Source organism: Gigantopelta aegis, chromosome 3 (assembly GCF_016097555.1).
Source record: "Gigantopelta aegis isolate Gae_Host chromosome 3, Gae_host_genome, whole genome shotgun sequence".
Taxonomy (NCBI): domain Eukaryota; kingdom Metazoa; phylum Mollusca; class Gastropoda; order Neomphalida; family Peltospiridae; genus Gigantopelta; species Gigantopelta aegis.
Window position 1 is genome coordinate 19449683 of NC_054701.1, and position 27487 is coordinate 19477169.

Sequence of the window (27487 nt, forward strand, 5' to 3'; positions counted from 1 at the left end):
ACTCGCAAAGACGATGCGATAACACTTTTAAAAGACAGCCAAAGAGAGCTTTGTGGATTCACTAAACTATCGCAAATTTGCGATCGCGTAGCGCAGTTTAAAAAGACTGAAAAAAGTGATGTGATGTTGCTTAGAAGAAAGAAAGAAAGAAAGGTTTTATTTAACGACGCACTCAACACATTTTATTTACGGTTATATGGCGTCAGACATATAGTTAAGGACCACACAGATTTTGAGAGGAAACCCGCTGTCGCCACTACATGGGCTACTCTTTCCGATTAGCAGCAAGGGATCTTTTATTTGTGCTTCCCACAGGCAGGATAGCACAAACCATGGCCTTTGTTGAACCAGTTATCGATCATTGGTCGGTGCAAGTGGTTTACACCTACCCAATGAGCCTTGCGGAGCACTCACTCAGGGTTTGGAGTCGGTATCTGGATTAAAAATCCCATGCCTCGACTGGGATCCGAACCCAGTACCTACCAGCCTGTAGACCGATGGCCTAACCACGACGCCACCGAGGCCGGTTTGCTTAGGAGATCTTTGTGAATTAACGTCCATGCTATCTTGACAAACATCCCAACTATTTGGAATGTCTGTCCAGGGCCTTGTTCCTTGGAGCGGTCTTAGCGCTGAGATCGCCTTAAGTGAATACGGTAGACATGCACTTAAGGTGATCTTAGAGCTAAGATCGCTTCGTGGAACAGGGCCCAGGTCAGGGATAAGGTGTAAGGCCATTAAAACTCTGGGTGGGAGCAATAACTGTCCTGTCATGGACAGAACTCTCTGGCGAAGTCAGATGTTGTGCCCACGACAGGCGTGCTTGAACAGTTCTCTGACGGAAGCATGCCAAAAATAACCAACAACCACACAGAACTTTGAGACGAACACTACTACTTACGAGCCTTAAGACCGATAACTAGACAAATACACCACCAAGGCCGGGCATCGTCGTCATCAGCATCATCATCATCATCATCACCATGGTCGTCATCAGCATCATCATCATCATCATGATCATGGTCGTCATCAGCATCATCATCATCGTTGCCATCAGCATCAGAAGTCATCATCATTATCATCATCATCGTTGTCGTCGTCGTCGTCATAATCGTCATCGTCGTCATTATTATCATCATAATCGTCATCGTCGTCATTATTATCATCTTTGTAATCTGGTGCATTTATCGGTAACTATAAAACTAAAGATATGTGTATACTTTGTATTCTTGCGCAGCACTTCTCCGCTGTGATGCGGCTCCTCTGGGCTCGTCGGCCACCTCGTGTTCGCCCGATAATGCCCACGTGGGCGACGACAGCGACTGTGCGGTGTTCTGGCAGTGTTCGTACGGACAGTGGGTGAAGAAAGACACGTCTCCGGGCACGTGGTGGGACCCGGAGTTGAACGCACTCAACTACATCTCTGTCGTGAAGGCCAAGAACCCGCCATGCTATCAAGCTCAAGGTCAGCTGTTTTTATTAAAAACAATATCGTTCTAACCTACAGGAGGGGAGAGAGAGAGAGAGAGAGAGAGAGAGAGAGAGAGAGAGAGAGAGAGAGAGAGAGGAGAGAGAGAGAGAGAGAGAGAGAGAGAGAGAGAGAGAGAGGGAGGAGGGAGGGAGGGAGGGAGGGAGGGAGGGAGGGAGAGAGAGAGAGAGAGAGAGAGCGCGACAGACAGACAGACAGACAAAAGAGAAGAAAGAATGGAAGAGAGAAAAAAAGGTATGGGGAAACCTCACTGCCGCCACATAGACTACTTCTACAGAAAAACACCAAGAGATATTATATTTGCACCTCCCCAAAGACAGAATAGTACTAGTGCGACCTTTGATATAAGTCGCTGGAAATCGACGGTGATCGATCCTATGATCCGTCACACCTCAGACGAGTTTTCTATTTTGACTACTGATCTACATCCTATCGCACCTATTCAGTGTATCTTGAGTTTATATTGAATGCTGTGGTATGTACTATCCTGTCCGTAGGAAACTGCATAAACCCTATATATATAAAGTAATTATTTCTGTATTAAGGAAAGACAAACTGTTATTAAATCGTCTTACTTTAATGAGAATATATATAATTTTCATACAACCTATTCTATATATATATTATATGCTTCTGAGGTATAGGATGGCTGTCCTCAATTAGATGCAGATAAATTAGTAAAAAAGTACAGTTAGAAGTAGCTAAAATAATCACTGGCATGCCAAAATGTGTCTCATATAATTCGTTATATATGAAATAGGTTTCACTACTCTAAGTGAAAGAACAAAAGCAAAAACATTATGCACTATGTTTAAAATAATGACTCTCGATTGTATTCCAGAAAGTATCGAAGAGTCCCTTACATGTTAAGAAGTCGGGAAAACATGTCAACACCGTTTTGTTTTAGAACAAGTTTATTAAAATATTTATTTATTTATTCAACAATTGATCTTTCGAATATTTTTTTTCATGTTGTCCATTTTCAATGATAGTTATTGTCAAGCGTAATGCATGCTGTTGATTATTTAATACCATTACGTTGTATACTTGTCTATTTTTCAGATTCCGACAAACGTAAGTGTTCCCAACTCTTTACATTTTATACTTTTTAAAACACATATATGAAAATACTTTTTAAAAACCAGTCTTTCCAACACACACATTCATTATTACTGTGATTTTAATAATAGTTTTATATGAAAGCTTATATAGAGGATACTCTCCGAGTGTCTTGTCATATCATAATTTATCAGCACGAGTTGATAAAAGTATGAAATCCGAGGCTTGCCGAGGAATTTTATACTTTTGTCAACGAGTGCTGATAAATTATGATATCACAAGACACGGGGGGGGGGGGGGGGGGGGTGTATTCTTTTTATCATCCATTACCATTCTTTTCATTAGCGACAGTTGTAAACAATGTCAGTAATGTGGGTTGAATGTCACTATGTTTGGCAGTGGTAGACTCGTTAACTAACAGAACGGTAGTGGCGTCACACTACTAATGATAGGTTTAGCGCTGAAACAAATACAGTGACGTGCGGAGATATCGCAACTTATAGTACCAGCGATATCTCCTACACAAGTATTTAATGGATGATAATATTTCTATAGTAGCAACTGAAGTAAATTTTATATAAACTGTTTGCCTTGGACAGTATTACTGCATACATTAATTTAGTAATTAAAAGCTGGATCACTGCATTATATATTTTAGGTTTAGTTTTTAGATTTTGTTACACATCTTTAGTAGCTAATTAGCTTGTTGTATTTTATTAATGTGTTTAAAGGGACTGCGCTGCCGTTGTAACATGTATCCGATTAACAGAGGCTACATACTGACTAGAATTACATATATAATACATGTTCTTCCTTACAATATCAGTGACCGTATGCCCACTTTGGTTTTGAGTATCATAATGTTTGCTGTAACTCAAATTACATTTTATTTGCTAACATATGGTTTTTAGTACGTACGAAATTATTGGGAAATAAAATCCAGTTTGAGCTGCAACAATCATTAAGACAATTAGAAACTCTTTTAATGTACAGACACTAATATTCTATACAAGAAAACATATTTAATATGCGAATGAATGAATGAATGAATGAATGAATGAATGTTTAACGACACCCCAGCACGAAAAATACATCGGCTATTGGGTGTCAAACTATGGTAATTCAAAAAATGAAGTGATAATCAAAATCAATATTAAAATTCAAGTGTCAAATAAAGCATAGTGTAAAGAACTGTGCAAAAATACAAATATCACAGATAGATAAAATTAAAATGTAGAGTAAAAGTCAGTATCACGTAAAAATGAATGAATGAACGAATGAACGAACGAACGAACGAACGAACGAAAGAAAGAATGAATGAATTATTTAATTAATTATGTAACTGTTTATTGACACCCCAGCAGAAAACCCCCACATCGGACATTGGGTGTCCAACAAAGTTAAGCATAGGAAGAGGATTAATTATATCAAGACTAGAAATTATATAAATAAGTACTGTTAGTCGTTAAAATGGTTCTGTTTGTCGGCAACAAGTTACAACAGTAACAAACTCAGAATAGTCTCTATAACAACAATTGATCACTGTTTTCGTGAACAGCATGCAGCTCCAGCCCCTGTCAGAATGGAGGTGCGTGCGTCGCTAGCGGAAGTAGTTTCACGTGTCAGTGCGTCGGATCATACACCGGAAGTCTTTGTCAAACAGGTATATCATTAGCCAATCACGTTCTCATAAACCATATAGCAGTTCGTTATTTCTATAAAATTAAAAAAAAACTATACTTAACAACAAAAGAAACGCGACTAATGGTAATATAGGTTTTTATGCAGAAATTAATTAGGTAAACAGACTGCCAAATTAGGCCTAAAATGTACACAGGACATTTATAAATTTAATAGAGACAAAATCTAATTCGATGCAAATGAATAACTGTAAATACAGTTAAAGAAAATTGAATTACTTCAATGAAATAGATGTATACAGTTACATGATTGTTATATCGCGGTTTTATTGTTTTTCAGCTGGGGGTACTGGTGGAGGAACTGGTGGAGGAACTGGTGGAAATTCACTTGAAGGCAAGAATGTGTATATTACAAATACACGCACGTACACATACACACATACAAAGACAAACGCACGCACACACACACACACAAAGCATACACACAAACACACACACACACACACACACACACACACACATGTACACACGAGCATACATATTTTCATGTAAAATACATTTTGTAATCTAATAGTAAACATTTTAAAAATAGTAGTAAATAGGGAATAATATATGAGCCGTTAGATACCATTTATTTTACAAGTTGTTTTAAAATGTATCTAACAAGCAAAAGCGAGTTTGATACGTCTTTAAACAACGAGTTGTAAGATAAATGGTATCTAACGGACACGAATGTATTATTTTATTTCTTACATATCCTCAAAAACAAGGTTTTAAGCAAATTTTAACATTTTTTTCGACTAAAAGTTCTTTACAGCCTTTACACATGTAGCAAACTTACGCGTCACAGACAAATGATTGTCAGGTTAACTATACGTCACAGGGTAATCGATTTCGATCGTGCTGTTTTTTTCATTGGCATTGGATGTATGGCATTTGGTGACAGGTCATCACCCAGGAGCAGCCAGTCGTATGTCTTGAAATTGTTAGCACACGTATGTGTCATCATAATAACGAATGATGTTCTCACCAACGGGTGCGGGAGAAAATGATATAATATATTGATATTTACTGCGGCATATAATTAACACGTACCTACAACAAATATCATCGCTTACCCCATAATTCCAGCATTCACCCAAGATTCTACCCATGACCCATCTTCCTTTAAATAAGTTTAAGTTTGTTTTGTTTAACGATACCACTAGAACATTGTTAGAGAGGAAACCCGCTACATTTATTGCATTAGTAGCAAGGGATCTTTTATATGCACCATCCCACAGACAGGATAACACATACCACCGCATTTGATATGTCAGTTGTGATACACTGGCTAGAGCGAGAAATAGCCCAATGGGCTCCTAAAAACCTCCATCTCCACCAAGAATTTGTTTTACACCATACGAGTGAGGTCATGTGAATGACTGCTCTTTAGTAGAGCTCGGCCTTGTACAGAATTTCGACTTTGGCTTTTGGATTTTTTGGTGATTGTCTTGTACATAATTTCGACTTTGGTCATACTAACGGATTATTTTCTAATCAGGCACGAGCTGTACGACCGAGGAGTCGAAGACGGCGTACGAGGGTCGGTGCCAGTCCTACTACGTCTGTCTGAGCGGCCGGTGGACGGCGTTCAACTGCCCCGTCATCGGCGACCAGCAGTTCTACTTCAACCCCGCGCAGGCCACCTCCACCTCCAGCTTCTGTGACCTCCCAGCTAATGTCCTCTGCGGTGAGTACGCCGCCATTTTGTTTAACTAAAAATTAAAAGTTGAAGTTAAGGTTTGTTTTGTTTAACGACACCACTAGAACACATTGATTTATTAATCAACGGCTATTGGATGTCAAATATTTGGTAATATTTACATTATAGTCTTAGAGAGGAAACCCGCTGCATTTTTTTTCCCATTAGTAGCAAGGGATCTTTTTATAAGCACCATCACACAAACATGATAGCACATGCCACGACCTTTGATATACCAGTCCTAGTGCATTGACTGGAACGAGAAACAGCCCAATTGGCCTACCGACGGGAGTCAATCCTAGATCATTGGGCAACATTTTTCAGCTGTAAAGTACTCGAGAATGTTATTGATTTTTCTAAAAAAAAATCTTTCTTTCCTTCTTTCTAACTTTCTTTCTTTCTTTTTCCGTTTTTGTTTTTTTTGGGTAGTTAGTAATGAAAACGTATGTTTGCAAAGAAATTATATTATTTATTGTCTATACAAGGTACTGCTTTAATGTTTATTTCTGGCGTACAGTACAGTACCCTTTAATTGCATGTTACAAAAGTACTTGGGAGAACAGCAACTGGAAATATATCAAGCAGATAAATAGGTCTCCTTTGTAATATTTGTTTTTACAATTTCAAAATTACACAATTATTTCTATTAATGTTTACACTAAGACCACTAATATGTTCTACTGTAAAAAAAAACCCACCTTATGTGATGTATGATTAGATATATTATGAAGTTAGCTACGCTTTAAAATATTCTATCCATGTAAACTATTTAAAACATTTGTATATATTATGAACTCTTTTGACGTTACTAAATATATTATATGAAAATATATAATTAGAATTTTTCATTTCAGGTCAAAATGCCGACCGTAAGTATAACATCAAAATAGTTATGTAAAATGTTATGTAAATACAAAATTAACACATGCATTTTTAGTTGGTATTATCTGTACCAGTAGGTATGTTTTGGTCAGATCTGCATAATGAATTTACTGGACAACGACTATGTACGGCCGATCAACCATTCAACCAAATACACAACCATCCAAACAAACACATATACAACCATCCAACCAAACCAGTCATCCATCCAAACAAATACACCACAAATCAACCAAGCAAATACACAACCATCCATCCAACCAAACAAATACACCACAAATCAACCAAATAAATACACAACCATCCAGCCAAACAAATACATAATAAGACAACAAAACAATACACAACCATCCAAGCAAACAAATACACAACCATCCAACCAAATAAATACACAACCATCCAACCAAACAAATATACAACCATCCAGCCAAACAAATACACAACCATCCAACCAAACACATACACAATAAGACAACAAAACAAATACACAAGACAACCAAATACACAACCAGCCAACGAACGAACAAACATACTAACTAACCAACCAACAATGCATCCATCCATCCACCCATCTAATCAACCAAACGACCACTTAATTCATCCATCAATCAGTCAGTCGCCACCAATCAGTCAGTCATCATTACGTAATTTTTATATTTGACTAGATAATCTGTAAATATTTATTACAATGTTTTTCGTGTATATTTGTTTTAGCGTGCAATCCAAATCCATGTATGAATGACGGTGTCTGTCAGACTTCTGGATCCAGTTACGTTTGTCAGTGTACTGGCTCATTTAGTGGAACTCGGTGTCAAACAGGTAAACCCACTTTATGCATTTATATATATATATCTATATATATATCTATATATATATATATATATATATATATATATATAGAGAGAGAGAGAGAGAGAGAGAGAGAGAGAGAGAGAGAGAGAGAGAGAGAGAGAGAGAGAGAGAGAGAGAGAGAGAGGAGAGAGAGAGAGAGAGAGAGAGAGTTTATTGCAATAGGACTACTGGCCTTTGAGTATTCACAAAAATACAAAAACAAACACACAAAAAGAGAATAAAAGTATATGCATATCAGATTTAGAACCGGTAGGTGTTGGGTTCCAACCCGAGTACATGCTTCAACCCAAGGTGCTTTCATAGTTGTATATACTATGCTAATGTTTATCAAACAAACTGACAATGAAGACATTTTTTTCATGTACATAAATATATAGGCTTAGATGAAACAAAACGTTTTCCTTAATTAGTAAATAATGTATGGACAGTTTTCTATACCATCTATGTAATGAGATTGCGATGCATTGTTTGCGACTTGTTTCCTATTTGATTGTAGCAATCATGCTGTTTGATTACTTCTTTTCTTTCGTTTATTCTTTCTTTCTTTTTTTTCTTTTTGTACTGAAACATATTTTATTGCTTTTGAAAAACAAATAAATTATGAACACGTTTTCCAACAAGGCCTTTTCCATAATACATACACACCTACACACCACGACAGTAATATGTTTGAGAGACAAAAGGAAGAAAGAATTAAATCAAAGAAACGAAAGAAATGAAGCAATGTTCTTTGTACAATAACTAATTTTTCATCAATATAATATGGTTGAAAACAATATTTTAACTCGTTTTCAATGTATTAAAACTATATATTAGCAGACGGTACACGAGCTTTCTTTAATCTTTTTTCCCCGTTACAATATGCATGTTGATTTTCCCGTAATTCTCTGCAATATTATCTTTTTTAATAATCATCATAAGTTTTTAAGATAAAAAAACAAACATTTATCATGGCATTTTGATTATTTTAAGACAGCGTTGTTGTTATTTTTTAGATGGTGGTCAATGCAGCCCCTACACCATGAAGCCGAACGCTCTAGACTGTACCAAGTTTGACTTCTGTTACGGAACTGTGTGGCGAACGTTCAAATGTGAAGCTGGGAGGTACTTCAGCCAGACACACGGCGGGTGCATTCCACGTGGTAAGCTGTGCAATATTTCACCTAAACAATTCCTTATATATATATATATATATATCTGGGGGTTGGGGGTAGGGGTAGGAGTGCAGAACGTAGCCCAGTGGTAAACAGAGTAAACAACCAAACGATTTTTGGAGATTAAACGGTTTGAGTAAGAAGAAAATACCGAGTGATATTAATCTAAACATTTTATATGAATATTTAAAAACTGTTAATACTATTGTGAGTGTGATGAAATATGTGACTTCCTAAATACTGACAATGATATATTCGACGTTGCTATAACCGAGGAGGAAATTCTTTGTGCTGTAAGATGTTTGAAAAATGATAAAGCATCTGGTGATGACGAAATTATAAATAAACACATAAAAACTACTGTTGATCAGGGCCGTACCCTCCGGGGAGGCAGGGGGGGCTACTGCCCCCCCCCCCCCTGAGAATCTTGTCCTTTTTTTTTTTTTTATATATCTCCAGTAATAGCATAGAAATGTTTAATCTTTATAGTATGTTAAAAATTATTTATAAAATTTAGTGCCCCCCCCCCCCCCCCCTGGATTTTGGTCAGGGTACGGCCCTGTTGATATATTACTACCTTTTTATGTTACTATGTTTAATAGGATTTTTGATACAGGGATAATTCCTGATACATTGTTAAATGGTGTTATACTACCTATATATCAAAACAAAGGCGATCCCTCATTACCCGAGAATTATCGACCCATTACTATACTCAGTTGTCTGGGTAAGTTATTTACGTCAGTTTTAAATAACCGCTTAATTAAGTTTGTTGAAAGTAATAATTTGCTTTCTGAAAACCAGGCCGGTTTCAGGAATGGCTACTCTGTGACTGATAATTTATTTACTTTTACACTGTGTTATTGATTATTTAAAATATCGTAAGAAAAAAATACTGTGTACATTTATTGACTTCAGTAAAGCCTTTGATCAAGTCTGGAGGGCTGGACTGTGGTTTAAAGGTATAAACCTAGGAATATCTGGTAAATGCTTTAATGTTATATTTAACATGTATCAAAATATTAAATCCTGCGTAAAGTTTGATGGACATATATCAGAGTCGTTTTACTGCCAATCTGGAGTACGGCAAGGAGAAATGTGTCTCCTCTTTTATTTGTTATATTCATCAATGATTTAGAAAGTTGTCTGAATACTGAACATTGATGACAACGCTCTAACAGATTTTCTCAAAATACTTATTCTCCTTTATGCTGGTGATACTGTGATATTTGCTGAAAACATTAATGATATGCAAACGTCTTTAAATGTATTTCGTGAGTATTGTATTAGATGGAACCTAAATGTAAATAAGGTAAAGACCAAATTTGTTGTTTTTGGATCTAAAGGCCGAAGACACCCAGGTTTTAAACTTCGATAACATACTATTATCCTGTTCAATTATTTAGACCCAAAGTTTTTTGCAAATGTTACGTTTATTTCCTATTCGATATTTGTTTTCTTTGCATTTACATGAAAACAAACCCAAACCCCGATAGGTTTTATATACAAATAAAATGCACGAAGTTGACTTAATTCCACTTTTTAAAAATCTCTGTGTCGTTTGAATTCACGTTATTTCTCCTATAAATAACTAAGGTCATTTGCATATCAAAAGCATCATTCTATAGTGCGTTTCAAACTAATGTTCGGTTTTATCGTCCTATCCGCACAAATCGTAGTATGACCTATATTTAAGAAAATATCTGTAAACATGAAGCAGGCGCGGATTCAGGTTCAAGTGACAAAACCTCAGTTTGAAAAATTTTTTTTATCAAATATTATAATTATATTGTGGAATACACAAGCGCGCGCGCTGAAGAGAGAGAGAGAGAGAGAGAGAGAGAGAGAGAGAGAGAGAGAGAGAGAGAGAGAGAGAGACAGAGACGTCATTTATGTAACGACGCACTCAACATATTTTAATCTATGGTTATATGGTTAGAGAGAGAGAAGAATATGGTATGCATGCGATTGGTGGAGGTGTGACCCTCTGCACAACCCCAACCCCACTTAAAGCTTATTTTGTATATGGAGCGGGACGTAGCTCAGAAAGTAAAGCGTTCGCTCATGGTAGGTCGACTGATCGATCCCACATGGTGGGCCCATTGGGTTGTGTCTAGTTCCAGCCTGTGCACCACAACTGATGTATAAAGGCTGTGGTATGTGCTATCCTGTCTATGGGATGGTGCATATAAAACGTCCCTTATTGCTTATCAAAATTGCTTATCGGAAACAGTGGCCCATGTGGCGGTAGCGAGTGTCTTTCTCACTGTCATAATGCTCCTTAACCGTTTTGTCTGACGCCACATAAACGTATTTCAAATGCGTTGAGTGTGTCGTTAAATAAACATTTCTCTCGTATGTATGTGTAGTCTATATGCATTTCTAGTCGATTAGTTTATAGGTTGTTAGGTTGTTTGATAGTGAATGATATGGAAATAAATTGTTTTTGGTCTTAAAGAGTTCATGCATACATTAAAGTAATACTCCTGATGGGTATGGAGAAATAACTTAATCAGTCGACGAACTCATTTCTTCATCACTATCTTCAATGCATGTGCAAGTTCTCTCCTCACCGTGGTCATTTTACCATCATTATGACGAGCTATGTGCCCTTTGACTTGACTCCAGATCAGTTCTATCGGATTGAGTTCAGAATGTCTTGGCGGCAGTCTTAGACACAAGTGCCCATGGCGTTCAGCAATATCATCAGTAACAAATTGCTTTGCACATTTGTTACTTTTCACAAGTTCATAAAGAACTGGCTTTGTCATGTTACTCTCAAAAGGTATATTTTTGTTTCGTAGCCACGACTGAATTTCTTCCTTTTTAGCGTTTAGAGCAGGACATCGTGTAATCTCAGTTAATTTGTTGTGGTAGCTTGCGTTATCCATGACGATAACAGAAGGTTCTGGTAGAGAAGGCATAAGTTGTTCTTCAAACCATTTGATGAAATTGTCATGATTCATCTCACCATGATAGTCTTCGTCTGGTTTTTTAGCCTCAAAGATCAATTCACAGCCATCTATCAAACCATATTTATCACAGCCAGCATGACAAATAATAAGTCTTTTTCCCTTCCCAGTCACCGAACAGAGTTTAGGAACTCGATCAGCAGCGTCTGATTTCGGCAGGTGATTGGCGGTACTTGTGCCCGGGTGGATATCTGTCCAGTGGTGGGATGTTGTGTGGTTGACATTCACCCAGGTCTCATCTTGATACACTATTAAATACCCCTGTTCTCGTAAACTGGATATTTCATGGAGATAGGACAGTCTCCTGTCTGATATATTGGCGTCCTCAAAAATCACTTTTCCGGTTGTAGACATATGTTGGTATTTAAAATCGAGGTCATGGAGTGTTCTTCGTAAAGTTGATATGGATATGTTGATTCCACATTCCTCCCTTAAATCCACGTTAATCTTATGTAATGTAGGTAATTCGCCCTCTCTATAAAATCTGTATACTCGTCGTCTAATAACATCTTTATCAAATAAATCGATGAGTTTTCGGTCGCGTTTTTTAACAGTGATTTCTGTGCTTGGATTCGTAGAGCTTAGATTTTTCACAGTTCTTTTTACTGTTGAAACCGAAACTTTAAGTGCAGCGGCAACTCGATCGACAATTCGATAAGAAGCATACCTAGGTCTACCGCGCTGATATTCATCTTCAAAATAATCGAAAACGTACTTAATACACAATTTTACATCAACTGAAGTGTTTTTCGATTTACCCATATTTTTCCTCAAATACCAATAACAAGAATGTCGACTACTACATTTTCAATGAATTTATATACCCTACCTAACTTGTATTTTACGTGGTTTACACATTGCTACAATAGCACGTGCAGTCATAGATCGAAATAATGATGTTATTGACCAAGCAATGCTATCGTATTTTGAACATTCAGGGCTGTGTCTGCGGGATGAAAAAGTGGTTGAACCCATACGAGTCTGAACAATAGCCCTTTGGTTTTTCGCATTACAAATGTAACACCCCACCCCCAAACCCCAGCCCCTAGCACCACCCTAAATGCTATATATATATATATATATATATATATATATATATATATATATATATATATATATATATATATATATATATATACGTATGAGTTCCCAATTTAGAGGCAAATTAAATAACATTTTTATTATTATTTGATGTTGGTGGCCTTTAACATTTTATCCCCCACCCCCCCCCCCCACCCCCCGGTCTTCTGGGTCCGGCCCTGCATTAAATTTATTTATAAATGTGGAAAGCACATTCCTGCGGTGTGTGAGGTGATTTGTGTTTATTACTGTGCTACACCTCAGTTGCGTTAGGTTAGGTATGGTATGCTAATATATAATTGATATAATAAAATAAAAATACATAATACATTAGTTAATTTATTAAATATAATGCACCTACAAGAAAGGGTTACATGTTCTGTTTGTTATAAGTACCTAGGATTGTGTTTTTCAAAGAACTGTACATACTCGCTAACAAAGAAATGTATTAAAGAACAAGACACTAAAGCTATGTTTTTACTTAAATCTCGAATAAGTAACGTCAACTTACCAATTGATTGTCAGCTTAAACTTTTCGACCAGACTATTTTACCTATTTTACTTTATGGTTGTGAGATATGGGGTTTTGAAAATGGTTCTATTATTGAAAGTGTACATATACGATTTTTGCGAAGTATTCTTGGTGTAAAACGTAGCACACCACTTTATATGATTTATGGTGAGCTTGGAAGGTTCCCACTTGTTGTTTATGTGAAAAGTAGAATGATTAACTATTGGTGTAGGATGTTAAATAGTGATAACAAAAATGAGCTATCCTTTAGCATATACAATGCCCTTTTATCTGATTATGTTTATGGAACACATGTATATACATGGGGTTTTTTTGTAGAAAATATTTTAATGAAACTGATTTACTTATGGTTAGCTCAAAATTTTGTTAATATCGGAAACGTTAGCGATATTATTCTTGAGAGACTTAAAGACCAGTACTTGCAGTTATGGAGAGACAACATTTACTATTCAAGCAAAGGTACTGACTATAGGATCTTTAAAGAAATCATAAATTTGGAACCATCTTTATTACTTTTAAATACAAAACATAGGTCTACTTTCATTAATTATCGCACTGCTAATCATAGGCTCCCAGTAGAAGTTGATAGATAGGAAAATATTCCCAGGTGTGAACGGAAATGTTGTTTATGTCATGATGATGTTGTTGGTGATGGATATCATTTTCTATTTGAATGCTATTTTGTCGAAACGAATGATGCAAGTACATACCAAAATATTACTATATAAGACCAAATGCTATTAAACATCATGATCTTTTCTGTAGTTTTTTGGCGGGTTTTTTTTTCAATTATTATTTTTAAAAATTCAATAGTCAAGCTTCGAAATTCACGCATATCTTACACGTCGATTATATTACATTTCAATTTATTTCCTGCCCTGTAGGGATGCATACAAAAGTTTTCAGTTTTATGTTGAAATTTGACTTGACACTCAGTGGTGCCACTGAGCTAAACAGTAAAATGCTGGTATTAACGGGTTTTCTCATAAACATTAAATTCTTTGAACGTGAATAATACTAAAATACCACACTCGTTTTTGTTAGATAGTATTTTTATGAAACGCACGAACTTTCCTTGTATCCGGGATTGTGAGATCGAAAACGAGTATAGTATTCAATATGTAGATAATAAACAGTATGCGACGTGGGTATGCTATTTAATTTAGTTAATATTAATAAGACTGGTATATTGCGTTCTGTATGTACAATGTAGTTAATAAAACAGTATATAGTTTAGTTAATAAGACTGATATATTGTGTTGTGTTATTTCAGAGTGCACGTCTCAGCCATGTGTGAATGGCGGTCTGTGTGTCGATTCGTGTAGTGGATACGCTTGTTCGTGTCCTAATGGATATTCGGGCGTCAACTGTGAAATAGGTATGTACATTGGTGTTTTAAATCTATACTATTGCATTGGCGGTCTCAGGGTAATAGCAGTTTTTTGTCTGAACTTGGTATTGTTTCTTCTGATTCAAAGTGTAAGTGATTAAAATGTGTTTGCAAACACCTAAAATTATTAAGAGTTTATCAAATGATGTTTCAACGAAATATAACCCATTTCATCAGGACGATATATATGAAGTGTTCCAGAACATAACAGTTTAAAATAGTTCGATAGCCACAGTAATGTTCCACAACATAACAGTTTAAAATAGTTCGATAGCCACAGTAATGTTCCAGAACATAACAGTTTAAAATAGTTCGATAGCCACAGTAATGTTCCATAACATAACAGTTTAAAATAGTTCGATAGCCACAGTAATGTTCCATAACATAACAATTTAAAATAGTTCGATAGCCACAGTAATGTTCCATAACATAACAGTTTTACAATATATGTACATACAGTTGGTTTGCGCAATGCAGTGCTACCTTTATGTTCATTTGTTCTTCGTTAACTGACATCTATCACCTGTCACATTGGTAATAGAGATGAATGCACACTAATAATATTTTGACGAGAAAAACAAGCATGTATGTTAATGTGATAGCTACTTTAATTATTTGGAAATCCGCTTTATTATATTACGTTTCAATTCTCTTAATTTTTGTTTCTTGTTGTTGTTTTGTTTTGTTTTGTTTTGTTTGTTGTTTTGTTTTTGTTTTTGTTTTCCTTTATTGCAATTGCATGTTGTGTTTGTTTCTTTCAGCAACAACCTCGAGTGAGTATAATAATTATGTATTGATCAATTGCCGGGCTAATTGTATCTATTATTTAATTATAATTATTTAAGCTTTTTTATTATTATTTTTATTAACATTCGTAATTAATGGTGCGATGTATTCCCGGTATATCGATATCGATATATTGTGATTAAAAAGGTAAAAAATACGTATTACTATACAAGCTATCTGTACATTAGGTAATTCTCACTAAAGGTCCGTTGTCAGTTTAAATCACCAATCTCTTAGCTTCCAGTTACCGCTCTCAACTTCTCTGTCCATAGTTGCAGACCTTAACGTTTTTCACTGCCACATGTGGTCGCCCTCAGTAAAAATTGGTAGCCCCATAATAAATTTTAAAAATAAGACAATTTTTTTTAACAAATCAACTATGTTGTGAAGAAATAAACCTCAGAACACACATGTTTCGATGTTTTGAGTTGAGTTGAGTAATTTATCCAAACATGTTTCAGACAAGTCTATCCCACGCTCAGTATCTGGCAAGGCCAGTGGATGAGTATCGGACAGAAAGTATTTAATTTATAGGGTCAAATTTTAATTATTTATGACGAGGGTAGGGGTTCGATGTTTTAATAATACGGTTCAACTTTTATCATGTATTTCGATTATTTTGTTAGGAACCTTTCCTGAAATACTGTTGATGTTGCAAATGATATATTTACACTATCACGTATTGCGACAAACAAACTTATCATAATACCCACTCCTATTCATCAATATTCAGATATTAAAATAGCAATGGTATATTGAGTTTTAAAATATTTGATGTTTCTTATTCATGTCTTATTGGTTATAAACTGCAGCTTGCAGCCCCAACCCTTGTAGAAATGGAGGTAGTTGTTTCGAGGAATCCAGTGGAGGATTTGGGTGTTCCTGCCCCAACGGATATCAAGGACCACTGTGCGAGAACAGTAAGTAAAATAATATTTGCACAATTATTTGCCTATTTATATTAGCATTATTTTTTTATTTACTCAAAAACGTATGTCGTGTGTGTACGTGTATATGTGTGTGAGTGTGTGCATGCATCATATGCGTATGTATGTATGTATATACTACTCAAAAGAATTTAGGGTCAGACGATATTTTCGACATTATTTTCTGAATGTCAATTATATTAGCTAGACCATAATGTCACGCATGGTATTGTTCCATTTTGACGAAAGTGGGTCTAAGCAACCCATAAATGAATTAAAATCCACTGTCATTGACACTGTCGACTAGTTCTAATGGCGAAAACATGCTTACATTTGCACGTAAATTAGGGCGAAAGCGAAAGGTCTGCTAAGTGCCCATAACTTGCTTTTTCACAAAGCGCTTCATTTGCACGCTTTGCTCGTGTATTCCATGTTCCCAATGCTGAATTTCCGTATAATTGGAGCTTGCGTTCGTGTACGGTGCACACTCCAAATTCGACAATGGTACGACTTCAACTGACTATCGAAGATCGAGGAAGGGCTATTGCTTGGCTTCAGGATGGCAATACGCAAAGAAATGTTGCTCTGAGACTTGGTGTCAGTCAAAGTGTCGTTGGCCGACTGTGGCAACGGTACCAAGCAACGAATTCTGTTCGAAATCGTCCACGTTCGGGAAGACCCCGAAGCACTACAAATAGAGAGGACCGCTACATCACCAATATGGCTCTACGTCAACGCACAACCAATGCACGCCGATTACGTGACAATCTGCGGACTGCGACTGGAACTCGAGTGTCTGATCAAACCATACGCAATCGTCTGAGAGCCAATAATCTACGCTGCCGTCGCCAGGCTGTTCGACCACCACTCCTACCACGTCACAGAACGGCCAGACGTCACTGGTGCATGCTTCATCTGCGGTGGCAACGTGTTCAGTGGGGTCGAGTGATGTTCACTGATGAGTCCAGGTTTAGTCTCCAGTTCAACGACGGTCGGGTTCGTGTCTACAGATGTCCTGGGGAGCGCTTCGCTGACGTTAACGTTAGACAACGTCACCGGTTCGGTGGTGGCAGCGTCATGGTGTGGGGCGGCATCTCTATCCACCACAGGACCCCCCTCTATGTGGTGGATGGCAATCTGAATGGAATCCGCTATCTGAATGAGATTATTCGGCCGTTGGTTCTCCAAGGCCTTCAGCAGATTGGCGGCGGGGCAGTTCTGCAGGATGATAATGCCAGACCCCACCGCGCCAGGGTGGTAACGGACTTTCTCAGACAACAAGGTATCGCCAGGATGGATTGGCCAGCATATTCGCCTGACTTGGCCCCAATAGAGCACGCCTGGGACGAATTAGGCAGGAGAGTTCGGGATAACCATGCCCCTCCGGCCAACCCACATGATCTGGGACAACTTCTTATGGCAGAGTGGCAGGCCATTCCCCAAGAGTTGTTCAGACGTCTGATCAACAGCATGAGGCAACGATGTGTCGAGTGTATTCGCGCCAGGGGTGGATTCACACACTATTAAACGAATGTTCTAATGTGTAAAATCCATGTTTGACAACCTTCAACTTTGACAGCATGTCATGTGACTTTCTTGTATACAGTGACGTTTATTTGTGGGGGTTTTGTAAATATGGAACAATAAATTAAATTTTTGGTGTAGTTTACATCATCAATCTAATACACTCTGAAACTTATTTGGTTATAAATTTTTGACCCTTAAATTCTTTTGAGTAGTATATGTATGTATGTATGTAATATGTGTGTATGTATGTATGTAATATGTATGTATGTATGTATGTATCTATGCATGCATGTATGCATGTATGCGTGTGTATGTGTGTGTGTGTGTGTATGTGTGTGTGTGTGTGTGTGTGTGTGTGTCTGTATGTGTGTGCATACGTGCATGCATTTATATATTTGTTCATTTAATGTAAAATCTAACAATTCAAATACGCATGTACATTATATGATATATATATTACGTGCTTTAATATATTGATTATTTATACTTTTGTTTTCAGCTGTCACAGAAACTAGTAAGTAATAATATTAATATTAAAGTTGTAATACATTTAGAAATAAACGTTTTGCAATTTAAAAATTAAATATTTCAATGTGTTCTTTTAAAGAGATCAGTTTCATCGATAAACTGTTAACATCTCAACTGTCCCTTGGAGAGCACCACACATAATATATATGTATTTATTGCATATTACAAAGTCTAGGATTACGACGATAATTTCATTATATTATCATTAAAATACCTTATTGGCCATATGAGTCGATTTTATTTACGTAGAAGTAATATTATGTTACTCGTGTAGCTGGATGGGTGAGGGTGTGTCTTTGAGACAAAGATGAGAGACCGATATGCCGGTTTATACAGAGTGCCGGTGTAAACGGAATGCAAGTCCGTAGGAACAGTGGTCTGCCCGGACTTGGTCTCCTAGGAATGCCTAGGAATACTGATCTGACTGCCAGGATATCAAGTCCGGGCCGGACTTGCATTCCTGGACAGTCAAAATTTAAGTCCGGTCGTACACATAAAAATTTAATTATAAATGTAAACAAAAAGAAAAACAGTTTCCTTTTTGGTTTATTTAATTAAATTTAAGATACTAGCGCCTCTCTTTATTTAAATATTTTCTATTTATTCCAATATTTTCCATTTATATAATTTGCAAGAGTTTGTACACATTTTGTTGACCTTATTACATGAGCAGGACCAAGGTCTTTATTCATTGCGTAGTGTCCCAACTAATAAACGTTTAAACATTTAAAAGTAACTCAAAAACATTTACCATAATTCGAAGCATATTAGTACTCGCAAATAAGTATAACTTGCCCATATGATATACCAACACAATTATCTGTTAAACGTTATATATTGGTATTTGATAATAATAATAATAATAATAATAATAATAATAATTAACTATAAAAATGTGATATTTGCGTTATATACATTATCTTGTTATTATATAATTTTAAGTTTGTGCCTTTCTGTCAATAATGTTGCAGGCGCGTGTACATAGGGTGTGGGTTGGGGTGGCGTGTTCTGAACACCCCTCTTCAAAGCAAATTTCTTGATTTCTCCCCTGCATAGCTTACTGAACATGTGCCTGCTTTGTCAAGTTTGCTCATTTTAAAAATTAATTTGGTCTAACATATGACATATGAGACTCTAGCCTTTATGATATCTTAGTCCCAACAAAACATACCATCGATAAACAAATATGTTAAATGGTTTTCATTAATGCTTATCAATTAATAGAAATATCAATCACTAAGAGTGGGTTTTAGCAGCTCAATGGGCTACTACACCGACTAAAACAAAACAGTAATTCCTGAACAATTATCATACTGTCAATAATATGCACAAACAATTTACAAAGATCCTTTTAAACAGACTAACTACTCATGACACTTTTACACCTGACCGTTTTGGTCGCAATAGACATTCAGACTCCATTTTTGGGAGAAGGGGTGGAAGAGGCATGCTGATCATTATTGCCCGAATGAAACGAAAATGTCCGAATCTGGAACACAACGTATATTTATATTCGCATTACTACCAAGATGCTAAATAGGATTCCAAACAAATCAGTCTGCATTTTTACATGGATTACAACTAATATTGTGAGTAAAATTATGGAAATGCATGGTGAAGATTTTAGGCCAGCTCATTTTGCCCGAACGTGTCCATTTGAACCCACAATACTCTTAAGAGACTCGTACATTTATCCATCACACTACGAGGGAAGGCTGTCAAAACCTCACTTTTTTCTCGTGTCTTTCTGGCAGCTCGTGCAAATTGCAGAGTATAATAAACGGACATCTAATTTGTAGAAGGAATTTAAGTCCGGTAGGAATACAAGTCCTAGGATAAAAACAACTTAAAAATAAACCAGGAATGAAAGTCCGGGTAGGACTATGGTTTCTAAGCTATGGAGGTCCGATAGGACAACTGTTCCTAGGAACCGAGGTCCTACGGACCTGCGTTCCTTTTACAGGTGCAGACAGAGTTTGTCCAGAGTTACGGTTCTTACGGTATACTGATAAGAAAAATACCGACGTAAATAAAACGTTATATTAACCAAACGTTTAGACTATGTGTAAGACATCTGTTAAAGCAAGGCTAAGACATGCTTGTTTCAATTATTGGTATAAACCTGAAAGATATTTGCGTTCCTAAGAAACCAATCGAACTCAAGATAAACAAAATAGGACAGGTCGTCAGTAAGAAGCGGGCTGGGACAAAAGTTCAGTCCTGGCTTTTGGAAGTTGAATATTAACATTGACTGTAATACAAAAAATGTGTTTAAACCAGAACGCATATAAAACAACAAGCAGAATAAATAACATTATTTTATTAATTAAAATCATATGAAACAGGGGTCTGAATTTATAGTTTTATTATTTTAAACAGATCGGTATGATGCAATGCAGGTATGGAAATATCTACACATAATAATCCGATTTATCTTGCTGTCTACACCCGTTACAGCAGGTCTGGTTCAATGTTTATTAAGGCTTTAAAAAGGCGATATTATTTCATAACACGTTCTTTGGTGTCGTAATTCCCGAGGAACTGCCGTCATTGTTTAAAAAGTGACCACTGGCAGACAGTAGAGGTAAGACCGCGTGCTGGTATAGACAGAACTAATTACTACATAAACCGTAATTTTATTCTTGAATTTGCATCCGAAGTCCGGAATAGACAGTATCCGGTGTAGACAGAGTTTTATTCCTAATAAAGTAACGGTAGCTGGACTGGACTTTAAAACTGTGTCGGTTTACACAGAATGCCGGTTTAGACAGATGCCGGTTTGGAGAGAGTCCACTGTATATGGAGACAGGTTTTCCCTGCCCTACCCCCATGTTCGGTTTGTGTTTTCACATCCCGGTTATTTGTATATCATGATAATTTAGTATAAATATTGGGATGCAAATAATTTGAATTGTCACGTGTCATTAAAACAATTACAAAGCCCCTGCGTGTGCTGTAACCTCATCGTGGTGCAGGGGTGTAACATTCTCTTTGAGAATGGCCAATACAGCACAAAATTGACGTTTTGAGTAGAATTCAGTATCCGTAACATTCTGTGATATTTGTGTTTTTGCACAGTTCTTTACACTGTTTTTGTTTGTCTTGAATTTGTATATTGATGTTGATCATCACTTTATTTATTTGCATTACCATAGTTTGACACCCAATAGCCGATGTATTTTTCGTGCTGGGGTGTCGTTAAACATTCATTCATTCATTCATTCGTTCAATTACAAAGACAACGTTTAAAACTGATTTATTCCATCTAACCAAATACATTACATTGTTTTCTCTATATGTAAATGATCATTTTATTCTACTTTCAGCACTAGCACCGACTCGTGAGTATTTTGATGGTTTAAGATCTACTCCAGAAATAACTGCACCAATCTGAATGTTCATAACAGTAACATATTCACGCTCGAATCTCTGTACAAGAGGGTCCCAATGATGTTTTGACATGTTCATGAATTACTGCCATATGCAGGATCTCTGAAAATTACTAGAGCTGTCGTTTCATTCATGCAGCAAATTATGGACATCATTTATGTGTTCATAACGGTATACGCACAAAGGAAATGGGTTACTTAATTTTAAAACAATAGAACATTTTATTTTTGCGTAATCGATAAATTGGTTACGCAAATTTTCAATTCTCAGAGGTCTATAAGGCTTCGTCTGTAAGAGGACTGCCACTCTCCAGTCTAGAGACACTATGTCATTGTTAGGAGGACTGCCACTTTCTTAATTATGCTTTAGGAAACAAAATGTAATAAGGATTACGTTTTGAGATGAACCCACAAACACATTTGCTTTCAGACTTCTCAGATACCAATCTTACATCCCACTTCTCAGATACCAATCCCATCCCCCCCCCCCCCCCCCCCCCCCCCCCCCCCCGCACCCCCCAATTTGTGTAAAAATAAAATTACATATCTCAGGCACTAGACGTTTTAACATGGACCCATTAATACATTTTAATTATGTTTTAAGATGGATCCATAATAAATTTGTTCTCCAGATACAAATCGCAAAACGAATAATTAACACATGGATGGAATTGAAATTACAGATAGGTACCATAGGCACTAGATGGTATTTATAATTAATATTTTTTGTTTGCCTACTGCTACTATAAACAAACCTCTTTGGTTTGATTTTGTTTTAAATAAATAATTTGTTTTATATTTATGTTTTTTATTTGTAAAAAATAATTTTAAGTTAAATAAATCACACCAGCTGGTTATGCATGCATGTATCATAATTTGAAGGTTAGATTATTTCGTTGACACGTTTCATTGTAATTTTAATTTAACCATTCACAGCTTGCACAAACAGACCATGTCTGAACGGAGGGACTTGCCTTGACCGAACTGACCAGTACATCTGCATCTGTCCGTCTGGGTTCCAAGGTGTCAACTGTGAAACCGGTAAGATGAGTATTTATTTTATTTTATTATTTATTTATTTCTAACTTGTCACAAAATTATGATCACAGTGGGTGAGGTAGGGTGAGGGTAGGTGATATACTGAGATATCACTTGTGCGCACTACTTGCCCTATGAATGTGACCCTAGGTCAAGCGATTTCTAAAAACATGTAATTTAAAAAAAAAAATGACATTCATTAATTAGACAATGGAATAAAAGTAAAATAATGTCGACAACGTCTGATATTCTATTCTAGACGACTGTATATTTTATATTTCAACAATAATTGACTATGCACTAATGACTAGGTTTTTTTATTTTAACATTGCAGCTGTATGTAAGTATGGTTTATTTGGTTATATCGCTGAAATGTAAGTAGTCTTTAGTAACTAAAGCGCCCCTATACAAACACAATGGGCCGATTTTAAGGTGTTTAACTATTGTAAATGTATAAACAATGTTGTTACACACGTGCAAGACAAAATGAGGCTTCGTACAGTCTGTCCTATTCCTCGATTTTGAATGAAGGAAATGTTTTATTTAACGACGCACTCAACTCATTTTATTTATGGTTATATGGCGTCAGACATATGGTTAAGGACCACACAGATATTGAGAGAGGAAACCCGCTGTCGCCAATTCATGGGCCACTATTTTCGATTAGAAGCAAGGGATCTTTTATATGCACCATCCCAAAGACAGGATAATACATGCCACGGCCTTTGTTACACCAGTTGTGAAGCACTGGTTGGAACGAGAAATAGCCATCGACGGGGATCGATCCTGGACCGACCGCGCATCAAGCGAACTCTTTACCACTGGTCTACGTCCCTCCCTCCCTCGATTTTGATGTTTAAAGGTGGCCAGTTTTAATTATATTTTATGAAGTGGTAGGACACGTATGTAATATGTATGTCTTATAGATTTAAATGGGATTTTTTAAATTTATGTCTAAAGGAAATGATCATATGTTGCATGCATATTATATGGCTTATATAACAAAAGTAATTGATATATATATATATATATATATATATATATATATATATATATATATATATATATATATATATATATAGTATTATAGTTAATAGATCTATTTATAGAGTAGCTACATATCTTTATTATGCAATATATGTAGTTTGTTGTTAGTTATACATTTAATATTATACTAGTCAGTACTATAACTTCGCGTTGTAGCAATATACAAGATTTGTCATGACAATTGTTGTAGTTAAGCCTATTAGCTTTCAAATGATATCATGAATTGAAATTTTCTGATGTAACTATCAAATTAGAGTTACCTGTAAAAGGTTAGCACCTCAGGTTGGATGCAATCTAATCATTTTTTTTTACAAAGAACAAAAAACAATCAGATACTTCTTTACAGCTTATCATGGCTGGTGTCCGTGCAATTGCCAATGATTTAACCACGTCTGTAACCTACTTTTTATTACCTGTATATTTTATGGTCCCTGAAGTTTTGTTTTAATGTTTGAAAAAGTAAATTAAAATTTAGTACTGGCACTTAACGTGTTTTCACTAGTATATTATGACGTAGTAATGCAAGTTAGCAAGTTAATTTCAGATTGATTCAAACCCTTTGGTACGCCAGTGTCCATAGAAAGTAGGAAGAACTCTTTCGAATCATATTTTCACTTTAACACTGTAATATATTTTACATGTTTTGGAACCCCGTCCACTTCTGGAAATATTTTCTGTGGGCTCCAGTGTTTCTTTACAACAAGCCTAAAACACAGTTTGCTTAAACAAACAACACCATGGCATGTTCGTGTGTGTGGATCTCTCTCTCTCTCTCTCTCTCTCTCTCTCTCTCTCTCTCTCTCTCTCTCTCTCTCTCTCTCTCTCTCTCTCTCTCTCTCTCTCTCTCTGTGTGTGTGTGTGTGTGTGTGTGCGCGCGCGCGCGTGCGTGCATGTGTGTATATATTATTCTATAAATGTGTAATGAGCTAATTAACTATGTAATCCTAACCCGTGTCAAAATGGAGGACTGTGTGTTGAGACGCCTGGTGGAGGATTCGCATGTTCCTGTACATCCGGGTACTCGGGTGTCACGTGTTCTTCTGGTTAGTTTCGCACAAAAACAATTCGTTTATAATGAAAATGATACATTTAATCTGATAGAAACTTTAGTGTTATTGATTGTTTAAGATATGAAGGAATATTTGTTTAATGATATCTTTGCACATTGTTTATCAAGTAGTTATATTTTGTAATATTTGTTGTGTGTTGTTAGTTACACATTTAATATTAGACTAATCAGTAACACAACATTGCTTTATAGCAATATACGCTAGCTGTCATGTCAGTTGTTGTAGTTAACAGCCTGACACCTCGGATTTGACAAAATGGTTAGATTCCAACAAACAATTTCTTATAGTGAACAACAACAGAGTCCAGTCAGATAATTCTTTACAGCCACAGCCACAATACTAATACAGGACACGTTTCATTATTCTATAAATGTGTAATGAGCTAATTAACTATGTAATCCTAACCCGTGTCAAAATGGAGGACTGTGTGTTGAGACGCCTGGTGGAGGATTCGCATGTTCCTGTACATCCGGGTACTCGGGTGTCACGTGTTCTTCTGGTTAGTTTCGCACAAAAACAATTCGTTTATAATGAAAATGATACATTTAATCTGATAGAAACTTTAGTGTTATTGATTGTTTAAGATATGAAGGAATATTTGTTTAATGATATCTTTGCACATTGTTTATCAAGTAGTTATATTTTGTAATATTTGTTGTGTGTTGTTAGTTACACATTTAATATTAGACTAATCAGTAACACAACATTGCTTTATAGCAATATACGCTAGCTGTCATGTCAGTTGTTGTAGTTAACAGCCTGACACCTCGGATTTGACAAAATGGTTAGATTCCAACAAACAATTTCTTATAGTGAACAACAACAGAGTCCAGTCAGATAATTCTTTACAGCCACAGCCACAATACTAATACAGGACACGTTTCATTACGTCAGGATTTACACACCTTCCAACTGGATAATCGACTATTTTCGTTTCATTACGTCAGGATTTACACACCTTCCAATTGGGTAATCGACTATTTCGTTTCATTACGTCAGGATTTACACACCTTCCAATTGGGTAATCGACTATTTTCGTTTCATTACGTCAGGATTTACACACCTTCCAATTGGGTAATCGACTATTTCGTTTCATTACGTCAGGATTTACACACCTTCCAATTGGGTAATCGACTATTTTCGTTTCATTACGTCAGGATTTACACACCTTCCAATTGGGTAATCGACTATTTTCGTTTCATTACGTCAGGATTTGATTATTCGGTGGTATGGGTGCCTGTCCAAGGGCAGCATTCTAGCACTTAATGATGCACCATTTCAAATGCTACGGGTTTGAATCTCGGTCGCTCTATATATTATGACGTAACCTTTGAAAATTAATTTTAATTTAATTCAAATTAATTTCTGATTGATTCAAACCATTTGCTACGCAAATATTTTCTGTTGGCTCCAATGTTTCTTTACAACAAGCCTAAAACACAGTTTTATTAAACAAACAACACCATTGCATGTTCGGGTGTGTGGATCTCTCTCTCTCTCTCTCTCTCTCTCTCTCTCTCTCTCTCTCTCTCTCTCTCTCTCTCTCTCTCTCTCTCTCTGTGTGTGTGTGCGTGTGTGTGTGTGCGTGCGTGCGTTGGTGCATGTGTGTATATATTATTCTATAAATGTGTAATTAGCTAATTAACTATGAACAGCTGCGTGTAATCCTAACCCGTGTCAAAATGGAGGACTGTGTGTTGAGACGCCTGGTGGAGGATTCGCATGTTCCTGTACATCCGGGTACTCGGGAGTCACATGCTCTTCCGGTTAGTTTCGTACCAAAAATGCTTGTCTTTATAGCACAATTCATTTATAATGGAAATGAAAATGATACATTTAATTAGATAGAAACGGTTTAGACAGCAGCTGCAAGGGGTATTTGTTTAATGTCATCTTTACACATTATTTATCAAGTAGTTATATATATTTATATCATAATGTCTGTAGTCTGTTGTAACTTACACATTTATTTTGAAACTAATCAGTAATACAAGTTTGGTCTATAGCAGATATCTGTCATACTAATTGTTTTAGTTAAGACTATTTGTTTTCAGATAAATAGTAGGTGTTATTATGAATGGTCATTTTCTGATGCAACTATCAAATTAAAGTTACCTGTCAGTATGCTAACAACTCAGATTTGTGAAAAACAATAGTTGGATCTAATCAATAAGTTTTTGCAATGAACAAAAACAGAGTTCTAACAGATTATTCCTTACAGCCACAATCACAATATGAAGAATACTAATACAACACGTTTTATTACGTCATGGCCTTCCAATTGGGTAATTGACTATTTTCATTTCATAATGTCAGCACTTGATTGTTCGATGGTGTGGGCGCCTCTATAAGGCGCAGCATTCTAGCAAGTAATGGTACACC

General features: G+C 36.3%; 1 protein-coding gene across 1 annotated transcript in view; it reads left to right on the forward strand.

Moving 5' to 3' along the window:
- The first annotated feature begins 592 nt into the window (after positions 1-592).
- Positions 593-27487, forward strand: part of LOC121368536 (fibropellin-1-like) — a 42423-nt gene continuing 15528 nt past the window's right edge. Inside the window, exons 1-13 of the mRNA XM_041493273.1 lie at positions 593-656; positions 1238-1465; positions 2552-2563; positions 4529-4582; positions 5732-5920; positions 8662-8808; positions 14678-14782; positions 15556-15567; positions 16393-16500; positions 18533-18547; positions 21888-21902; positions 22887-22991; positions 23323-23328. Coding sequence (XP_041349207.1) covers positions 593-656; positions 1238-1465; positions 2552-2563; positions 4529-4582; positions 5732-5920; positions 8662-8808; positions 14678-14782; positions 15556-15567; positions 16393-16500; positions 18533-18547; positions 21888-21902; positions 22887-22991; positions 23323-23328 — 1060 coding nt within the window. The remainder of the gene's footprint in view (positions 657-1237; positions 1466-2551; positions 2564-4528; positions 4583-5731; positions 5921-8661; positions 8809-14677; positions 14783-15555; positions 15568-16392; positions 16501-18532; positions 18548-21887; positions 21903-22886; positions 22992-23322; positions 23329-27487) is intronic.